At 39.1% G+C, this 19,553-nt stretch overlaps 1 protein-coding gene across 1 annotated transcript in view; it reads right to left on the bottom strand.

The window, feature by feature from the left end:
- Positions 1-19,553, bottom strand: part of LOC149317196 (piezo-type mechanosensitive ion channel component 2-like) — a 285,183-nt gene that overhangs the window by 42,622 nt on the left and 223,008 nt on the right. Inside the window, exons 22-30 of the mRNA XM_089517023.1 lie at positions 19,053-19,169; positions 15,840-16,040; positions 11,678-11,882; positions 11,323-11,424; positions 8,782-8,947; positions 5,787-6,030; positions 4,871-4,967; positions 2,904-3,066; positions 417-506 (exon numbers count right to left, since the gene is read on the bottom strand). Of these exons, the coding sequence (XP_089373149.1) occupies positions 417-506; positions 2,904-3,066; positions 4,871-4,967; positions 5,787-6,030; positions 8,782-8,947; positions 11,323-11,424; positions 11,678-11,882; positions 15,840-16,040; positions 19,053-19,169 (1,385 nt within the window). The remainder of the gene's footprint in view (positions 1-416; positions 507-2,903; positions 3,067-4,870; positions 4,968-5,786; positions 6,031-8,781; positions 8,948-11,322; positions 11,425-11,677; positions 11,883-15,839; positions 16,041-19,052; positions 19,170-19,553) is intronic.

Raw genomic sequence — 19,553 nt, 5'->3', positions numbered from 1 at the left:
CTAGGTTATTCTGTGGATAGTATGGACATCTATAAAGTTAAGATAACTTTTTGTAAGTCTAATGTAGTGGTGTTGGACTCCCACCTCCGAAAGGCTAACTAGGTACTCCCTTATAGAATTATTAGGTAATCTTCTATAAAAGAGAACTAGGGTGGTGTAGAAGTTTGAACACTGGACTACAACTCTGGGGATCAGGGTTCAAATCCCCATTCGGGCATTGAAACCAACAGGGTGATCCTGGGCAAATTAGTTTCTCAGACTCAGAGAAAGGCAAAGTTAAAGGCAAATCTACTCTGAACAAATTTTGCCAAGGAAACTCTGTGATAGGTTCACCTCAGCATGAGTCGAAACAACTTGCCACACAACAACAACCCCTATAGAAGGAGAATGACCATAGAAAACAAAGGAAGGCATACTGTCTCTTCAGTTGATCCATTGACTTTTTCTCTTCCTCAATTCTTGCTTTCACAGCCTTCACAATTGTGGCTTGAAAAAGTTCAGCACCTCTGTAAAACAACAAAACATGTATGCATAATAAAAGAACCAAACCTTTTGCCAAGTACCAGGTAATGCTATATGTAATGCTTATAATGGCATATTGAACACGGTTGCTTTCAAACACTATTAAAGATGAAGGTTTTAGGGGAAGCAACCCATTGCTTCAGCTATTTTGCACTACTGGAAACTAATACAAATATTCTGGGTGTGTCTGTTAGGGTCAAGAAAATTATTCCACACTTCAAGAAGAATTCTCCAGATTCCCCATAAAACAGGCATTATATACCACATCCCTCTGCATAGGCAAGTCATTTCTCTCATTTAATTTCAGGGGGAACTTCTTATTCTTTCTTAAATACAGCCATACCTCAATTTAACAAAGCTTTTTTTTACAATGTCTTTTTATGCCCAACCAACTCCCTCCTTCTCCTCATCTTCTGTCTAGCTGAAAATTTTATTAACAGCACTGGCATTGGGAGAATGGTGAAAAGTGCTGGAAAATACTCCCAGTGTTGAGTTGCAGCAGCATGTCTGCAGTAAACAATTGAGAAAGAGCAGTGTTGAAAGAGATCGTGTAGCACTTTTGAGATTAAGGGGTGGAACAGGTGGGCAGGAAAAAGCAGCTCGAACCTGTTGAAACCCCGCTGTCCACACCAGTCACTCCCAAGGTGGCCTGTATGCGAAGGGCTCAACTGCACAGTAAATTTTTTATCACCTCCCCACCATGCATGCTCACTGTTGCACAAACAACTGTCCCCAACTGTCTGCTGCCTAGATGCCATCCCACTGAATGGCCACTCCTTTGATCAACCACACAGTCACACCGGTGATCCTCCACCAACCAGTACAGGGTATCGGAGAATCGGTGTGTCCAGTAAAATGCTGGCTAGGCACAATCATGCCCCCCTCACATGTCCCTTTCACATCCCTTCACCCCATTTCCCATCTTGGACTCTGGTTTGTGTATGTTGTAATTACATCCATTGGAGGTGTCACACTTTCACTTTTTTGCATTGCTGCTCCGATCACTTGGGTATGCCGTCTCTGTCTTTTTTTTCCAATGCACACCTGCACTGTTGCGTTTGTATATTAGGGTTAGGATGAATCACTCCTTCATAACTCTCACGTCACAGCGTTTATATGCAGGATTGGAGGTGCATATTTTCCGAGCTAAGTCTGCTTCTTTTTGTTCTGGTTTTTAGCCTTAGAGCACAGTTTCAGTCCAGTTTCTGCCCACTTTGGAGACATGCATCATCTAAATGCCCTGTCTTCAAAACAGGTGGAAACTGCTTCATTTGGCCTGTCTGTTTCACCCTAGAGTGAAAGAAAAAGTTCCCTTTGAACACTGATGTTCCAGACTAACACAGCTATGTCTTTGAATTCTACTGCCAAGGGAAAAAGCAGTATTTTACTCTAGCTGTTCCTACTGTTGCCATTTATGTACCAGGAAAAGTGAAGAGCAGCTGCTTCCTTAACCCCTTACAGTTTGTGAACATCAAAACAAAAAGAAAAGGTGTGAGTTGATAAATCTGCCTCACCAGCAACCCCATGCCCTTCCTACCAAAATGGAAATCATAGGAAAACTGGAGGCTGGTAAAAGAAAAATAATAATCACTGAAGGCATTTTGGAAATAACTTTTACATGGTCTATGGAAGATTCAAAATATTTTTGTTTACTTTTGTAAAATTTACCTGATCTGTCTGTTTCATTTCACATTTGCATATAGTTTTTTATTGCAGCATATGGAGCTAATTTTCTTGTTTGTAGTGCAGGAACTTATTCCTATTCTTTCCATGTCAATTTTGACTTTGAAACCAAATTTTCTGTTAAAAAAGTAAATGTTCCAGAACACATCTTCACTGTTTTCTGAGTTAAACTTGTATGTCATTTTACGAGAGCAAGTATGTCTTACAAACCATCAAAATATGAAGGAAGACCTGACAATTATACTGGTATAGGAAATAATAGGAGTCCAGGTCACCAGCCAAACTTCTTCACATAATGGGGCAGGAAACTTTGTAGTAACGTAAAATTTAATGGGACATCCCATTAAAGAAAATATTTATTTTCTTACATTTCAGGACTCTTTGCAAAAATATATTTTTGCACAAAACAAAATTCTCAGAAAGAAGTCTCACATTGTGAAAAAAATTGAAAAAATATTTTAAAATGATAAAAAACTTCATGCAGCAGGGAGAAAACATTTGATTTTTTTGTTTTTGCATTTTGATCTAATCAACAAGTCTAAGTTTTTGTCTTTACTTAAGGAAGTTTTTGTTTTTACTTTGTGTTTCAATTGCTATGGAAAGTAATGCAACTAACCAGTAGGGGTGGATCTACACCAGTGGACAAAAATCTCAAGGGACATATACAGCTGTTTAAATAAATCAGTTGGATAAGTTACCTGGATGCCAGAATCTGTGAGGCTTTAATATCTGCAACCACATGGAGGAAGTAATAACTCATGAAGACTCTCCTTTGCAGTAACAGGAAGGCAAAACAAATGCTGTCCCAGATTATTCCTGCCTCCCCACTAGGTAATTTACAGTTTCCATCTTTATCTGAAGCTGGCAAAAGTAAACAAAAACCCTTAAGGTAAGTATTATTACACTTACAAAGTGAAAATCTTTGTTGAAATGGGAAAAAGAGTAAAACAGTTAAGGAAAAGAGAATAAGTGGCCAAAATTCAATAATTAGTTACAACTAAAACAGACCTGCTGAATCAATGGGATTTACCGAAATCTTGATTTATCATTGGGCAATTGATTCATTGGATAACTTACATTGGGAATAGCAATTGGATTTGTGCCAAATATCTTTCACAGTCTTATTTCTAAATTCATAAGCCCTTGTGCTCCTTCCCTTTCTACTTTCCAAGCCCTTTCATGACTGTAACCGCAGGTAGGAAGAGAGGGAGGCAGAGGATCACCTCCTGCAAATATGAAATGCCTCAGACAGTCTCTTGATAATTGTGCTTTATTTTTAGTCCTTTCACCAAACTGGCCAGCAAACTACTATGAACGAAGGCACTAGCTTCCTTTCCTGGTTCACCTAGTCAAAATACATTGGATCTCCACATACCACTACCAGAACAATTCTGAGGTTAGCAGTCAATCATGCCAGCTGTAAGAATAACACTTCTAGAAAGGCCAAAAAATGTACTGAATTTATAAGTTTTTTTTAAAAAAATGAAAAACAATGAAAAGAAAAAGTAAATGGAAAAAGATGTAGTGCTCTTTCAGACTCGTTTAGAGTTTTGGATTTTGCCAAAAATTGTCAATTCCTCATCCATTTCCTTAAAACCTATTTTGGGGGTAGTTTGTAGTAGTGTCTTGGAACTGCACTAGGGTCTTCTAAAGAACCATATGCTAAGGTGGTTCTCTGTTGTTGTTTTTTAAAAATGTTTAGTGCAATAATGCTATATTATGAAAATACTGTTTTACTGATGCAGTTTTTTACTGAAGCAACTTTTTTAAAAAGAGAGAAAGGAAGAGACTAATAAATCTTGGCATTTTAAAAAAAGATTGAGAGTGGCAATAACATGTTGCAGCTGGTGTCAGGAATTGCCAGAAAATAGTTTGCAGTCACAGAAACATCACTTGGGGCACAGCAGACAGGCCAAAAGGAGTGGCATGAGGCCGCTCTGGCCATGGTTGGGCCAAGACTACAGCAACTGCCTGGCCCACTCTCAAAGCAGGCTGCCGCCAGTGGTCCCAGGATCAAGTAAATTAAAATAGTCTTTTTTGCTCTGGCGGTTGGGGATGTGCAGCATGTAAACGCCATGCCCCCAACATGACCCAAAGCCATTTCTTTTTGCCTGTGTGTTTCAGGCCCTAGAAAATCCTGACAACTACAACAACACATAGCACAGCCTTACAACACATTTGCCCCATTTAGCAGAGCCCATAGAAAGATATTTATGACAGGCAATCCCCTTAACCCAGAAGAATAATGAATAATATAGACTGTAGAACAAATTATGAAAAGTAGGCATCACCTACAGGCTACCTGTTATAGCTTCATGTGCACCACTACAAACATGCTTCGTGTTACCATGAATTATAACTATATTACTGTAAACTACTATTATTTTAAGTCAGAGCCACTATTATGATATACACAATAAAAATGCTTTAAAAAGACATCATCCATTCAATATTTGCCATTATTTTCAGATTTAAAATTCTATCCAGTTTACTTTAAGAAATTCAATTATGTCCATACTTTATCCAGTCTTTAAAATTTTATTTCTTAACATCAAAAAAGCAAAGGAAAAACAACTGGTTTTTTTTAAAAAGTGATTCATATTTAAAAGACTTCTATTGAGTTTTAAGAAAAAAATATTGCAAAGGAATTCAAGTCTATACTTACGTATTGTATAACCCTTAACTGTACAAGCAAGACTAAATATCTGAATCACCCAACAGCTGTTTTTAATCAATGACCCAATGTAGCCGCATGCTCCTATCTGGAAGAAGCAGAGATGTATATATTAAATATCAGTTGGGGGGGGGATAATATTTAAAATAGCATTATCACTAGTAGGTGCTATTGCTCAATATAAAGTTAAAAGAAAAGGGAGGAGGAGGAAGGATACAATGATATTTCCCTTCAGTGTAGGTCCCTCATGAGAAATGTAGGAACAATGCAAACAATTCTAATTGTTTCAATAGAGCTACCTATTACAGCAGACTGTACATCTTTGGCTATGATATAAAAATAAGACCAAAATAGCATTTTTCAATTTAGTGAAGCTGCACATGACAAGGACCCTACTGTGAGTTCCCCTTCCCACATACACCTGACCTCTATAGTTTACACTGTTATCATTTGGGAACATGAGGGGGGTGGGATTGCTAAGAAATGTTGCAGTGAATATCTACTGTTCCTAATAAGAGTGCTCCCATTCAGAGGACCAGTCACAGTCTTGGTCAGACATTGCTATTTGAGATTTTTGGTGGGAGGAAAGCTTCAAAAGAAGCTACAGGCTGGAGGTCCCAAGCTGGTTACCAAATATGTAACTGATTGCTCTAGGCTTCTGGGGAGTGTGAACTAAAAAGGCTGAATTGTAGATATGTTAACAATGCCTTGTATATTTCACAAGTTTAATTCCCCCCCCCCAAAAAATATAATGTTGAAAACAAGAAAGTAAAAGTAAAGATAAAATACCAGATGAGAAATGTTTTTCCATAATTATTTTATTGTTTCCCCCTCTGTAAGCACAACAGATTAGACAGACTCTCCAATTTAAAGGTGAATATTTATGAATAAAGAACATGACACTTACGGACAATATATTTTTCATTGTAATCACGAAGACATTGTAAGCTATCAGCCAGTCCCAATAATGAAGAATGCTTCTGATGGGTTTTAGTAATAAATCTCCTCCAAACAGCAAGAAATAGAAACAGGCTATCAAGTAGCCCATACAGAATATACTGATCCGAGTAGTTCCCGTTATAAAGATGATGGTCAGTACAAACCAGAAGAGGTAACTGAACATTATCACTTTGCCCATGTCTAGATAAGATCTGTTATAGAAGAAAATGAGAATGAAACATGTTAAATCTGTATTTGTTCATTTCAATTGTCTCAGTCCACATGATAATCCCAACTAGAATAAGTCAAATGAATAAACAGGAATTTGACAAATGAACATTTATGTAAATTCCATTGTTCCAAAGAGTCTAACTAGGACAAACAATCTCTTGATGATCACTTAATATATTATTAACATTAACAAAAGTGCTGTGCTTGGATAAAGAAATTGTCCATCCTATTGAGTGAAGTCAGTAGTTATTGGTTCAAATCCTAACTTCTCATAAGCAGAAATTCACTTATAGCATGCTGGAAGAAGATGGTACGAGATGAAATTCTTGCTGATTGTCTCTTTCCTTCTAGCATCTCCCCTCCAAAATTTGTACTAAAAGGTTCTGGAGCAGTCCCAAGGCATGTGGAGGCCTTTAGAAGAAAGACAGAATTGGCAAAATTCTAAAAATAAAATAAAATAAAAAATGCTTCCACATTTTTTATCAGGAAGGGTTTCTACTATTTTATGTAAATGGAAGGAACCATTCTACTGGTTGAAGGACAGCTCAGGATACAATTTTTTCTCTTTTGGATTTTTTCTTGAATAACTCAGTGCTTTTCCTTATACTGTTAATTTAGTAATATTAGCCCCCCCCCCCAATAAATAAAAATAAATGGCAAGTCTCCCCATAAGCAGTTGTACCACTACTATGATTTTGGAATCAAGTGGCAAGAGAACAAATAAGTGCATTACATAACTCTTTCAGTAGTACAGTATAATTTGTTGAAAAACTGATGCTTCTGAAGTCATCTTGAAGAAACACTGACTATTAGATTTATTCTGAATTGGGACATCATGTGAACTTCAGTCTGTATAACTATTTGTCAGTCATTTTTTGCTGATAATGATTGTTAACTTAACTTGTGGTCTTTTCTTCGGAACAGGAAAATCCGCGGGCGGAAGTAATCTGTACTTCCCTTTTGTCATGATGGATCATTTCCTGGTTAAGGTTGGACTAAAGGCCACCATTCATAACCCCTTCGGGGGTGGTGGACCTATTAGAATGGTCGGCCCTCGAAGGCTAATGGAACCCAGTAGGTTCCAGGAAGCCCTGGAGGGTGTTATGGCTGGTAATGTCAGTGATTCTGTCGAAGCCTTGGTGTCCACCTGGAACAACGATCTCACAAAGGCTATTGACACAAACGCTCCCAAGCATCCTTTTCAGCCCACTTCGAATAGAAATCCTTGGTATACTGAAGATCTTAGAAGGATGAAGTAGGCTGTACAACAACTAGAGTGCCGCTGGCGAAAGACTTGATCCTATCCAACAAGACACGTCATAGGACTTCACTTAAAGCCTATCGAGTGGCAATAAATGCAGCAAAGAAATCTTTCTTTACTGCATCTATTGCGTCTGCAAAGTCTTGTCCGGCAGAGCTTTTCAAGGTGGTTAGGATGTTAACTCAGACTCCTCCCACCTTGAATCCGTTATTACAACCCACTGAGACCTGCTGCAATATTTTCAATGACTACTTCACAGATAAAATCTCTTGGATAAGGGCTGACTTAGACGCCAGCCTTAACACAGAAACGTCTAGAGAGGTGTCCAGGGATTCTGTTAATGAGATTAATTTGGATCAATTTCAGTCTTTGAATACTGATGATGTAGACAAACTGCTTGTTAAGGTCAAAAGGACCACCTGCCCTCTTGATCCCTGCCCTTCATTTGCACTATGTACTGTGTAATTTTTTTTAAAAAAAAACTATTTGTCAGTCAATGGAAAAAAAGACAGTCCCTTTGATTTTTGATACATACAAAAATTAATACTTGACCATCTATTAAAATCAAATTTATTTCTCTTTTAAGGTGTCAAGAAACGGTGTGTGATTTGTATACAATGCTTTGTGTAATCAAAGACATATACCTTTGATTTTTTTTTCACATTACAATCCGGAGTTGAAATGAATTTCATTGGCATTGCTATTGCAAGATACTCAACACTGTGAAGCGGAAATATAGTTTTATTGTGGCACAAAAACTAAGTGCATGTGTGTTCACTCCCTTAAATCAAAATTTGGTACAAGCACCTTGGCAGCAATTAAAATTAACAACCTGTTTTGATCTCATCAGACCAGAGAACCCTACTTCACACACTTTCTGTGTCCCTCACACACCATTTTGCAAACTCCAAATGTTCTTTTTATGGGTATGCTTCGAAAAGGCCAGGTTGAAGCTGATAGTTATTACTTTTAACAATTTCTCTAATCTCAGTTGTAGATCTTTCCTTTCTTCAGAGCTGCCACTGGCCTTCTTTTTTTTCTTTGACTAGTGCCTTCCTTACTCAGTTTTGCTGGGCAGTCCTCTCTAGGCAGAGATACAATTGAGCCATATTCTGTCCCTTTTGTAATCCATTTCAATTCCAGGTTGTAACATAATGGGGAAAAGTCATATGCAGAGAATACATCTGTAAGGCAGTGCCCATAACTTTAGGACTTCAGTACCAACTAATCTATGAAGTACAGTGTACTTTAGCATAACACAGATGGATTATTGTCTGTGAATGCACAAACCAAATTCTTATTATAAATAAAAATGAGAAAAAGCACACATTTAATTTCTCTGATGTGAGTGCAAAATTTTCATTTGCACTGAACTGAGAGGCCACAAAAGGAATGGATATCTGTGAAAATATAATGAGGGTAGTTAGTAAATTGATATGATCTTTACAATTATTAAAGCCCTAGCCCTTACCGACAATGGATAAAATCAGGGACAGGATTGTGTTGGCTAAATGATGCTGCGTCAAGGTTCATGCAGATCTCTACATTGTCTCCAGCCATAATACGTACAGCAGCCTTGTTTTCATCTTCAAAGGTTTGCCTTTGTAAGGATGCACATAGCAATAACATGAAATCATCTGGCAGAAAGAAGAAATACCAATGAAAATGTAGGATGTACACATTTGGTTTGATATATGTAATGTTGTACTTCACTGATAATCTAAGCCGTAACTCTTTGATTGTATGTATTTTTATAATATGTAAACAACTGTTCTTCAAATGCAATCAAGCTGATGAATATGAAACCATAACATGATTAATATGCAATCTCAAAGCTAAAACAACCAATATAAGTAACACAAACAATTAATTAAATACAGTAGCAGAAATACACACAGAGAGAAAAGAGTATTTAAATTCAGGCTCCACACCATAGTAAATTTTGCAAGGACAGAAGGAAAGTTAGGCATAGTTCCACCATGCCTAGCCCCAGAGGAAGATGAAAGGCCCTTCCTCCATCTTAACTGCTACCATTCTGGCATTGGAGGGAGAGAAGAACTGGCAGTATCTGTTTGACTTGATCCCCTTCCCCACTGCCATTCCCTTCTCCTTTTGTGTCATGTCTTTTTAGATTGTCAGCCTGAGGACAGGGAACTATCAAATTAAGAATCTGTAAGCTGCTCTGAGAGTCTTTATGTCTGAATAGTGGGGTATAAAAACGCAAACAAACAAATCAGCTGATTTCTCTTCCTCTACATTTTTCCTTATCTGTAGGGGTGGCATTTAGTAGTAGCATCAAAGATCAAAAGTAAGTAAAGAGGAGGATCCCACCCTTCCCTTCCCTCTTTGTTGTCTAGATGCTCACAGCCCTTGAGAAGGCTAGAGGTTCCTAGAACCACTGCCCTTTCTGTAGCAGGAGAATGAGAGAAGCCCTCAGTTGCTGCTACAGTCAAGATTTCCACATATGGCTAAGGAAAAGCTAAGGTGTGTGTGGGGGGGCGGGGCGGTGAAAGAAACAGTTTTGTGAGACCAGAAAAGCTTGCAAGGTTAGGGAAACAAACAGTTAGGAGGTTGTTCTGTATCTATGCAGAGTTCAGGTTGGGTATGGACCTTAACACCCATTTTTAAAAGTGCTTTTAAAGAAGTCCAAAATTCACTTTTAAGCCAGGTTTAACTCAACTTCACTGGGATCTTCTAGCCTTCTCAAGGGCTGTGAGCATCTGGACAACAAAGAGGGAATGGAAGGGTGGCATCCTCCTCTTTACTTACTTTTGATCTCAACTTCACTGGGATTAGTACTGGCAGGAGACAGCTTGATGAATCTCTGCTATCAACTCCCTTCTTTTTTTGAAGTGGGACTCACATTAATTATGACAGAAAGGGATTTTAAAACCAGTCAAGACCTGCAAACAATCATAACACAGAGGAAAGGAAAAAGCCAATCTCTTTTATTTGCTTCCTCCTCTCGTACAATTTCTGCCCAATGGTGGCTAGTAGTTTTCATGTCAGTGGGTGTTGAATCTGCTCCAAAGTTTCGTTTTAATTTTTAAGGTGTCATCCAAGGCAATGAATTCTGTTCTTTAAATAGTTTTAGACCTTAAATAGCTCCTTTAAAGTTCAGAATAAAAGCCGCAACACATTCATCGCAGCCCTTGACATGGGAACCAATGGCTGCCACTTTTCTGTTTCTTCATTGACTGTCTTAAAAGGAGTTAGGGCCTCTCAACTGATTGTTTCCTCTGCTTTTCCTCAATAATTTCTCTCTAGAGTCTACTTTCTTCGTTCATCTTTTTAACTCTGCCCACTAGAAGACATGAGTGAAGCAAAAATACAAAGGTATACACACACACACACCTCCCCACAAAAGATTGGACAGAGAATGTTTACTTAGTTCTCATCTCCAGATGCACTGTGACACATTGGTTTGGGTCTATGTGAAGAGCACAGTAGGCTACCCCATCCCTTGAATCAAACCAATGCTCTTGATAATTGGCCTACAAACAGGAGGATCTGAACTTGAGCAAACACATGGAACAATAAAATAACAGAGCAGAGGAAATTATCTTCCACATTAAGGCTTAGCAACTTGTGCCTGGAAATCCCAAATCAAATCCTCCTTGGACAGGCCTTGGGGATAGATAATACAAACTATTTTAAATCCAGGAAAACATATTCAGGGGTGGCCATCCTGGCCATGCAGTAAAATACAAGCAAACCTAAACTCCACAGAACAGTGACACCTTTACAGGGTAACCAAAATGCTCAACATTTGAATCTTCACTGCCTTCTTCATCAGGCAAAGATGTTGAGAATCACACTGTCATCATACAGGACAAAGGTCAGTAAAACACAGGCAATAACATTTCAAAGCCACTAGCAGCAGCAAAATAAAATTTTAAAGGTTGATATTTTTCTGCATATGCCAATGCATTTTTGAACGCCAATTAAAAATGTCCTGAAAGGAATTAGAAAAGAGAAAAGGCCAGTGTTATAGACACATTAAAATACTTACATACAAGAAAGACAGGATTTGGACGTTGAATGAAATCTGGAAAGTATAACCATTTGATGATATTAGAGTTGAAATTAGCATTAGGACTTCTCCATGGATAATCTGTGAAAGCAAAAGCAAGGACAACTATAGTAAGCCACTCTCTTTTGCAACTTTTAAATTTTCCAGTAATTACAGTAAAACAGCTTCCTCCATACTGGTGATCTCCAGATGTTTTGACTAATCCCAAAAGTTCTAGTCAGCAAGGCTCGATGGGAATGCTGTCCCAAGCATCTAGAGAGCACTAGATATAGGGAAAGCAAACTACTACTGATGAAAAATGTAGTCATTTGGAGGAGACAAGAAATGTCCTTACCTTTACAAGGAGCAGGTGGGATGCCAATGCAAATAAAGTACTGGAATGTAATGATGCATGCTAGAAAACAGCAATATTTTGGCCAGACTTCTGCTATGGCTTTTCTTCTTCGTCGATACAGTACAGCAATTAAGGCAAAGGCATGAATCATGGCATAAAAATCCATTCTCTGACCAATCACATTTACTGATAACAGGAAACAGCTCTGCGATAACAAGAGAAACAGACAGAATTTAAACCTCCCTAGACAGTTTATCTGTATATATTATTTAGCTTCCTTCTCAGAAACCCCATGATTTGAAATGTAACACTATCTTACCCGCAAGTAACAGTTCATACATTTTCTAACAACCAACTGGATATAGCAAGGGTTGCTAATTTGCTAGGAGCACTATTGGTTTCCTGAAGGGTAAAAAGTTGTTCAAGGAAGGCTGGTTCTTCCCCATGTGTATGGCATTGGCCCATTCAGCAACCAACACAACTCATGTTGGCTCCCTGGAACACTGACCTCATCCAGTCTATTAAAGGACTGTTAGGCTTGCCCAGGAGGCAGCCTCTTTGGCAGAGAACTTGGATAAGTTGAAGAAGCCCACTTTTATTTCTTATATATCATCCTGCTCTGCTGGCCAGTACCAGCCTTCAGGTAACCTTTGGTGGGGAATCAACAGGAGCTGAAGAGGCAGGATTGTTGGGTAAAGCGTAGAGAGAATTAATGGAACAGATAAAAGCATGTTGAGTGATCCTCTAAGAACAGTCTGGAATTTACATGGTACTCATTGGAGTGACCCAGAACCATCCACAACCATCCAAATCAAGTGCAAGGGTCCTGACATTTTAATCTCCTAATGGAGGAGATGACACCTACTCAACATACTCCCTGTTTTACCTGAAGGAATGGGGACATGCCACTGAAACAGTGGTCAAACTGCTGCAGAAGGGAAATAGGGTGCACAACTGCTTCTGGGCTTCCACATGTGTGGACCATTTAGATAATCAAAATCTTTACAACTCTCCACTTTGTCTGACCAGACCACTTTCCATTCATGCCAATTGGTCCCTCTTTACCAGTGTGGATGGAACAGGGCTTCAACCAAGCTTGAGGCACACTCCTTTAAGGAACAGGGCAGCCATATCTGTAACAACTATATTCACCTGCAGCGTAAGAGTAGCCTATAATGTGTCTTCTTTTTAGTTATAGTCACATACCTTATAGCAGACTATATCTGTCACTACAGAATCATCAATTGGGCCTGGCTCTGACTTTTCTACAAAATAGGGTTGGACCACTGAGGATTTAATGGCTTGATCAGAGACGTACGCAACTGTGCTGTCTGTCTTTTAGTAAGCAGAGCACTAGCATCCACTGTTATCTAGCAAGGGTACAAACAATCTCGCCACTCACACAGGCTTGGCTGTCATAGAAATACCCTAAATGAACTCCTAGGTGCTGCTCACCTAATTTTCCTGGCATGTCTAGCACCCACAATCCCTTATGGGATTGTAATGGGGAAGGTTTTCAGGAACAGGCAGCAGATTTCCAGTTCCTGCTGTCCCATGGATTCCTACTGTAGGCAAACTAGAGAATGTATTGGCAGACTTATCCTCTATGCCAAAGATCTATAAATTGTAATCAGTAAAGATGTGAGCTATTTTATTCCAGCGCTGTGTCATTTCTTGGTCTTCATTATTCTTCACACTCCCCCTTTACTCACAAATTTAGGTACTTATTTATAAAAAGAAGAATTAAGTCACTGACACTAACTTTTGTTATACTGTGACAAAAACATTTGCAAATAAAATGAAATATCTCGGGGGTAGGAAACACAGTGCTCTCAGTGCAGCCCTTGGTGTTTCTGTGAAACTGCCTTCAACTTCTGGTGACCCCATAAATCAGGGACTTTTCTTTTCCCTGAATAATACTCAGAGTGGTTTTGCTTGTACCTTTTTCTGAACTAGCCTACAGCACCTAGTAGTCATTGGTGGTCTCCCATCCAAATACTAACCAAGGCTGATCTTGCTTAGCTTCCAAGATCAGACAGGTGCCTTTAGGGAATTCAGGCCCCGCACCTCTTGATACAGAAGTGTAGTTTGTCCTTAGCACTTTGTGGTAGAATGGTTTGAACTGGAACATGATACAAATCCCTGCTTGGCCATGGAAACCCAATGGGTCACATTAGGCAAGTCACACTCTCTCAGCCTCAGATGAAGGCTTCAGATGAAGGCAAAGGAAAAACCTCTCTGAACAAATCTTGCCTAGAAAACCCCATTATAGGTTCACCATCAGATGGAAATTACTTAAAGGCACACAGCATGAACAAGAACAACAATAACTTCTTCTATCAACTATGAGCTCTACATTCATGCATAGAACTTCATTCCTGGATATTAGCCATGTTTTTACAGATCATGCAAGACAGAGATACCAGCTAAAAAGATAGATTGCCACTAAACAAAACTGGAGTTGTTGGAGTTAAAATTACAGAAGACTGGATTTTAAAAAAAAAACACTAAAGAAAAAAATCTGGTAGAACTGTCAGTGCTGCAATTGTGCTCTTGCTATAACATTGCAGACTATGAGCAAAACAAAACAGTTTACTGCCCTAAGTCTACAGCAGCACCTTAATGGCAGGAAATTGCTAACTTGGACCAGACATTTTGATCCTATCACACTGGCACTTTGTCATTTGCTGCTCAGTCAAATGGCTCCTGTTCATTTCTGGGTTCAATCCAAATAGCTGATTTTGACCTTTCAAAGCCCCTCTTGGCTTGAGACCAGGGTACCATTTCTCTCCATGTGTATATGTCTGTACAATAAGATATTTATCCTGTTCTCTTTTCCACGTTGCCCCACCATCTGAAGTACAGCAGGTGATAACAAGGGAAAGGGCCTGCTCTGTTGTGGTACCCTGGTTGTAAGACACTCATATGACATTTAATTTCATGGCATTTTGGCACAAGGCATAGATCCTGTTATTTTTGAAGACTTTCAATTAATTTAGATTAATTTTATTTCAAATCCACTCTATTTATTTATTTAAATATTTATAGCCTACTTTTGTATCTGAAGATCTCAGAATGACATACAATAAAGTATTATCTTTTTTTCAATGTAAACATTAAAAGAGATTTTAGAAGGCTATTACACAATTTAAAAGAAGACTGATTAAAACCAATTAAATACGTTTAAACAATTTAAAACAATGTGCATGTGATTATTTGTGTAAAACCAGTTAGGCCTCAAAGGTTTTTGTTAACAACTGTATTTTCACTTGGAGCCAGAATGACAGCAATGTAGAAGATTATCACAAAGGGTCTTACCATGAGTCAATTGCCAAGGAAATGTTGGGGTAGCGCACACGTTTCAACGCCAGGTGCGCTTCCCCAATGTCAGGGAATCATGAGCTCCCTCTAGTGTCCTGGAATCATTCAGGGAGAGTGACTTTCCTATTATCACAATATTTCCATTAATAAGAAAGTCACTCTCCCTGAATGATTCCAGAATGCTAGAGGGAGCTCATGATTCCATGACATTGGGGAAGCGTACCTGGCGTTCATATAAGCGTACATCCCCAACATTTCCTTGGCAACTGACTCACAGTAAGACCCTGTGTGATAAACTTCGTAGACACCAATCAGACCTCTAAGGGAAAGACATTCCATAACTGGGGTGCCACAGTAGGCCTTCTCCCATGTCCTCCAGTTTCTCTAGGGACAGTTTCTATGTTGCTGTTACAGTGCACCCGCGTCATACGCAGCTGCCCTATATGCGACTTTCAGTTTACGCTGAAAATTGCACAACAAGCAGGAAATGGCATGCAAGCCCATGGTACGCAGGCACCGCCGCGCTGCTGTGCCCGGGCCCCATTAGTTTCAATGGGACTCAAGCATATGCGGAATTTGTCTTACGCTGGGGGGTGGGTGGGTGGGTCTGGAACAGATCCCCCACATGAGACAAAGGCACACTGTACTGATTTTTATGCAAACCAAGAAAATACACCATTGTTTTTAGCACATTTTTGCATGTTTTAAAATTCTCTAGGAATTTAATTGAAGGAAAGAGTATATATTCTAATATAAATATCCAATAAATAAATAAATAAGCAAGCTCAATATGGAATCATCATAGCTATTAGTGTTCTAATCATGCCAGCTCTGACTTTACCTCCAAACCAAACTTGTAGAAAAAGTAATTTACGAAATACTTAAGACAGCTAATTACTCCATCATCCAAATGTAATCTGGTAACGTCATGAAAAATTGTTTTGGTATCAGGTGCAGTGAGATTGTTTCGACATCTATAATATTCCTGATGCCTGTAAATAGTAACTTCAAAGGCAAGAATTGCCAGCATCAGCAGGTTATTCTGCAAGAGAAAGAGAACAACATGGAATCGATGAATATTCTATTGAAAGCAAGCATTCCAAAAAACGTTTAAACTTCATCTATTCCACTGTCAGATAAACAATAGCTATGGGATTTTCTTACTCTGTTGAGATCACATTACAGCCTTCAATTTTCACAACTGTTAGCGGTACAACCCCCTTCCCCACTAAAATGGGAAAAATGCAAATATAGGCTTCTTCTTGTTGTTGTTATTGTTATTATTTAAAAAAACACTTTTCTAGGTATTACTTGAGAGAACATTTTGTTGAAAAAAGCTACTCAGGCGATTTAAGTGAAAAAAATATCTATTCACTTTTTAGGTCTATCACTCTGCATTTAAAGGTACCCTAGTTTTCTTTGTAAAAATATATTTTGTTATCCTAGTTTCTTACTCTCAGTACTGTTTTCAGTTCTTGGTACCAATCCTTGAATGTGTAAGTAATCAACCACCTACACAAAAATGTATTTCCCTCTAAGGCAAGGAATGGGAAGTCACACCAAATGTGAATGCTATTAATCTGATCTGTATCTCAAATCAGGGATAGGCAAAGTGTAGTCCATGGGCTACCTGTGGCCCTCTAGGGCCATTTTTGATCATTTTGTTTTGAAATATCCTCTCCCACTTTGACCCCAAATGTACCTATATGTTCTCGAGGGGACATGGGGACATTTTCACCACATTTTTGGTCCCCCTAGGCCATTTTAGTCCTGGAGAGAACTTTTTATAAAACAGAAAGCGATTGCTAATGGCTTCCTTTTTTGAAAAAAGGGCATCCTCTGAGTCTAAAATGGCCTGCTGCCCTGCAAAAATATGGCAAAATGCCCTCATAACCTCTGAGGGCATTTGGGGCAAAACACTGATTTTTTTCCCTTTTCTTTTGGTGCTGGAGGCGTGGTGGGCTAGTGCGGCACACCAAGGTCTCCCAAAGGGCTAATGTACCCCTTAGCCTTCTGCTGCTGCTTTTTGTGCTGGGAAAAGGCCAGATCGGGGCCATGGCATGTGGTTGCCGTGGCCCTGATCTGGCACACAAAGGGATGGCATGCCGCTTCCCCTTTAGGGCTGTCTGTTTTCAACCTGTTAAATGGATCTGTAATTGGTTGACCGGCTGAACCCAAAGGGTGCTCAACAATGGCTCTTTTTCCTCCTGGAGGGAAGTGACCAGTGGGGTCCCACAGGGCTCTGTCCTGGGCCCAGTGTTATTCAACATCTTTATCAGTGACCTGGATGACAGAATTGGGAGCACACTTATCAAATTTGCAGATGACACCAAATTAGGAGGAATAGTTAATACTCCAGAGGACAGGACCAACATTCAAAATGATCTGAATAGACTAGAAAGCTGGGCCAAAGCTAACAAAATGAAATTCAACACAGAGAAATGTAAGGTACTGCACTTAGGGCAGAAAAATGTACAGATATAGGATGGGAGGCACATTGCTGAATGAAAGTACATGTGAAAGAGATCTAGGAGTCCAAGTAGACCATAAGTTGAACATGAGTCAACAGTGTGATGCGGCAGCTAAAAAGGCCAATGCAATTCTAGGCTGCATCAATAAAAGTATAGTGTCTAGATCAAGAGAAGTAATAGTGCCACTGTATTCTGCTCTGGTCAGGCCCCACCTGGAATATTGTGTCCAGTTCTGGGCACCACAATTCAAAAAGGACATTGAGAAACTGGAGCGTGTCCAGAGGAGGGCAACTAAAATGGTGAAAGGTCTGGAAACCTTGCCCTATGAGGAACGACTCAGGGAGCTAGGGATGTTTAGCCTGGAGAAGAGAAGGTTAAGAGGTGATATGATAGCCCTGTTTAAATATTTGAAAGGATGTCACATTGAGGAGGGAGCAAGCTTGTTTTCTGCTGCCCCAGAGAACAGGACCCGGAACAATGGATGCAAGCTCCAGGAAAAGAGATTCCACCTCAACATTAGGAAGAACTTCCTGACAGTAAGGGCTGTTCGACAGTGGAACAAACTCCCCCGGAGTGTAGTGGAGTCTCCTTCCTTGGAGGTCTTTAAGCAAAGGCTGGATGGCCATCTGTTGGGGATGCTTTGATTTGGATTTCCTGCATGGCAGGGGGTTTGACTGGATGGCCCTTGTGGTCTCTTCCAACTCTATGATTCTATGACCATAGTGTCATCAGACTAATCAATGAGGTGTAACAGGATCAGGACAAGAAAGCATTCACCTTGTCTTCCCCTCCCAAGACAAACACTCTCTTATAAACATTTTTTCTTATTTCACAATTGGATGTGAACAACCACAGCAACAAAAAGAAGGGATCTACATTGTATAGAAGATAAAACAAAAAGTTTGCAAAAGGTGCCCTCTGGGTTCTTAACTACTGCCAAGTCCCCAAAAGTTCATACAATTTTACAGCCCAATTTTGGGACATATATTTTGAATTAAGAAAAAGTCTTGATTCATGAAAAGATGGAGGTTTACTAGGACAAGTGATATCAACATTGGTCTTATTTATTTTTCTCTCCTTTGATATTTTTTATACCAGACTAGCAGCCAACACTCTCAGAATAGTTCATGTAAAATCAGGTAACAAGACTGTCCCTATCTGAAGGCTTATAAATGTGTTTTGGCAATCAATGCATGTAATATTCAGTAGGTGCTTTTTCAAACAACACTACGATGTACCATTATTCAAAGTGATGCACTACAGGGAAACAAATTCACTGTCTATTGAGAAGAGAAACACCACAAAAAGCAACATTTTTCAAAAGGACAGGATGGCCAATGAAGTGGAGCAGGAGGGGAAATCTCAGTTCTACTACTTGTCCTAGTATGCCACAACCCCCCAGTTTTTCATTCATCCTGAAAATGACTAAAAATATTTATTTTCACCACAGGCACTCCCAGTCATTGAAGATGATTTCAACCTGTTCTATGTGTTATACAATGCTTAGATTCTATTGGAAGTATTCAGCAGTAGAAGGCAAGAACAGAAAACTTTGAACAGAAAAAAAAATCCATAATAATTACCCTCAAGTACACAAGCAAAGGATAGGACTTTTTTAACCCAACCCATTCAGTTGGATCAATGGGTTTTCGGTAGAGAAGTGATTCACTCAGGCCTTCTGGCTTTACAGTCGTATTAGGCTAAAATGAAGGGGAGAAAAAGATTAATTTTAATTCTGACCTTTTCATGAATGAAGAAAGCTTGGACTGTACACATAACAAAACAGATCAGGCATGGCACATGAGTTTTTCATTTAGAAAAGAATTAATGAAGTATCTTTAAGGCACCTCCCACTAATAGTGGAATAGTTTAACATTATGAAAAGCACCGAACAGTATCCCCAACAAAACTAACCTGGAAGGATCTAAGTATATAGTGATAGGTTTTGTTTTAAATCCCTTCAAGCCTGAAAGCCCAACATCAAGCCACCCCCCCCCCACCCCCGGAAAAAAACATTAATTTAATAAATGATGTTACCAAATGGAAAAGGATTCAGTAGAGAACTAAAAAAGAAAACTTAATAA

The sequence above is a fragment of the Sceloporus occidentalis genome, unplaced genomic scaffold, assembly GCF_023333645.1.
Source record: "Sceloporus occidentalis isolate IW3139 unplaced genomic scaffold, rSceOcc1.0.p SCAF_3, whole genome shotgun sequence".
In the NCBI taxonomy this organism is placed as follows: domain Eukaryota; kingdom Metazoa; phylum Chordata; class Lepidosauria; order Squamata; family Phrynosomatidae; genus Sceloporus; species Sceloporus occidentalis.
Note: the sequence above shows the minus strand (reverse complement) of the source record. Positions and strands in the feature narration are given on the sequence as shown.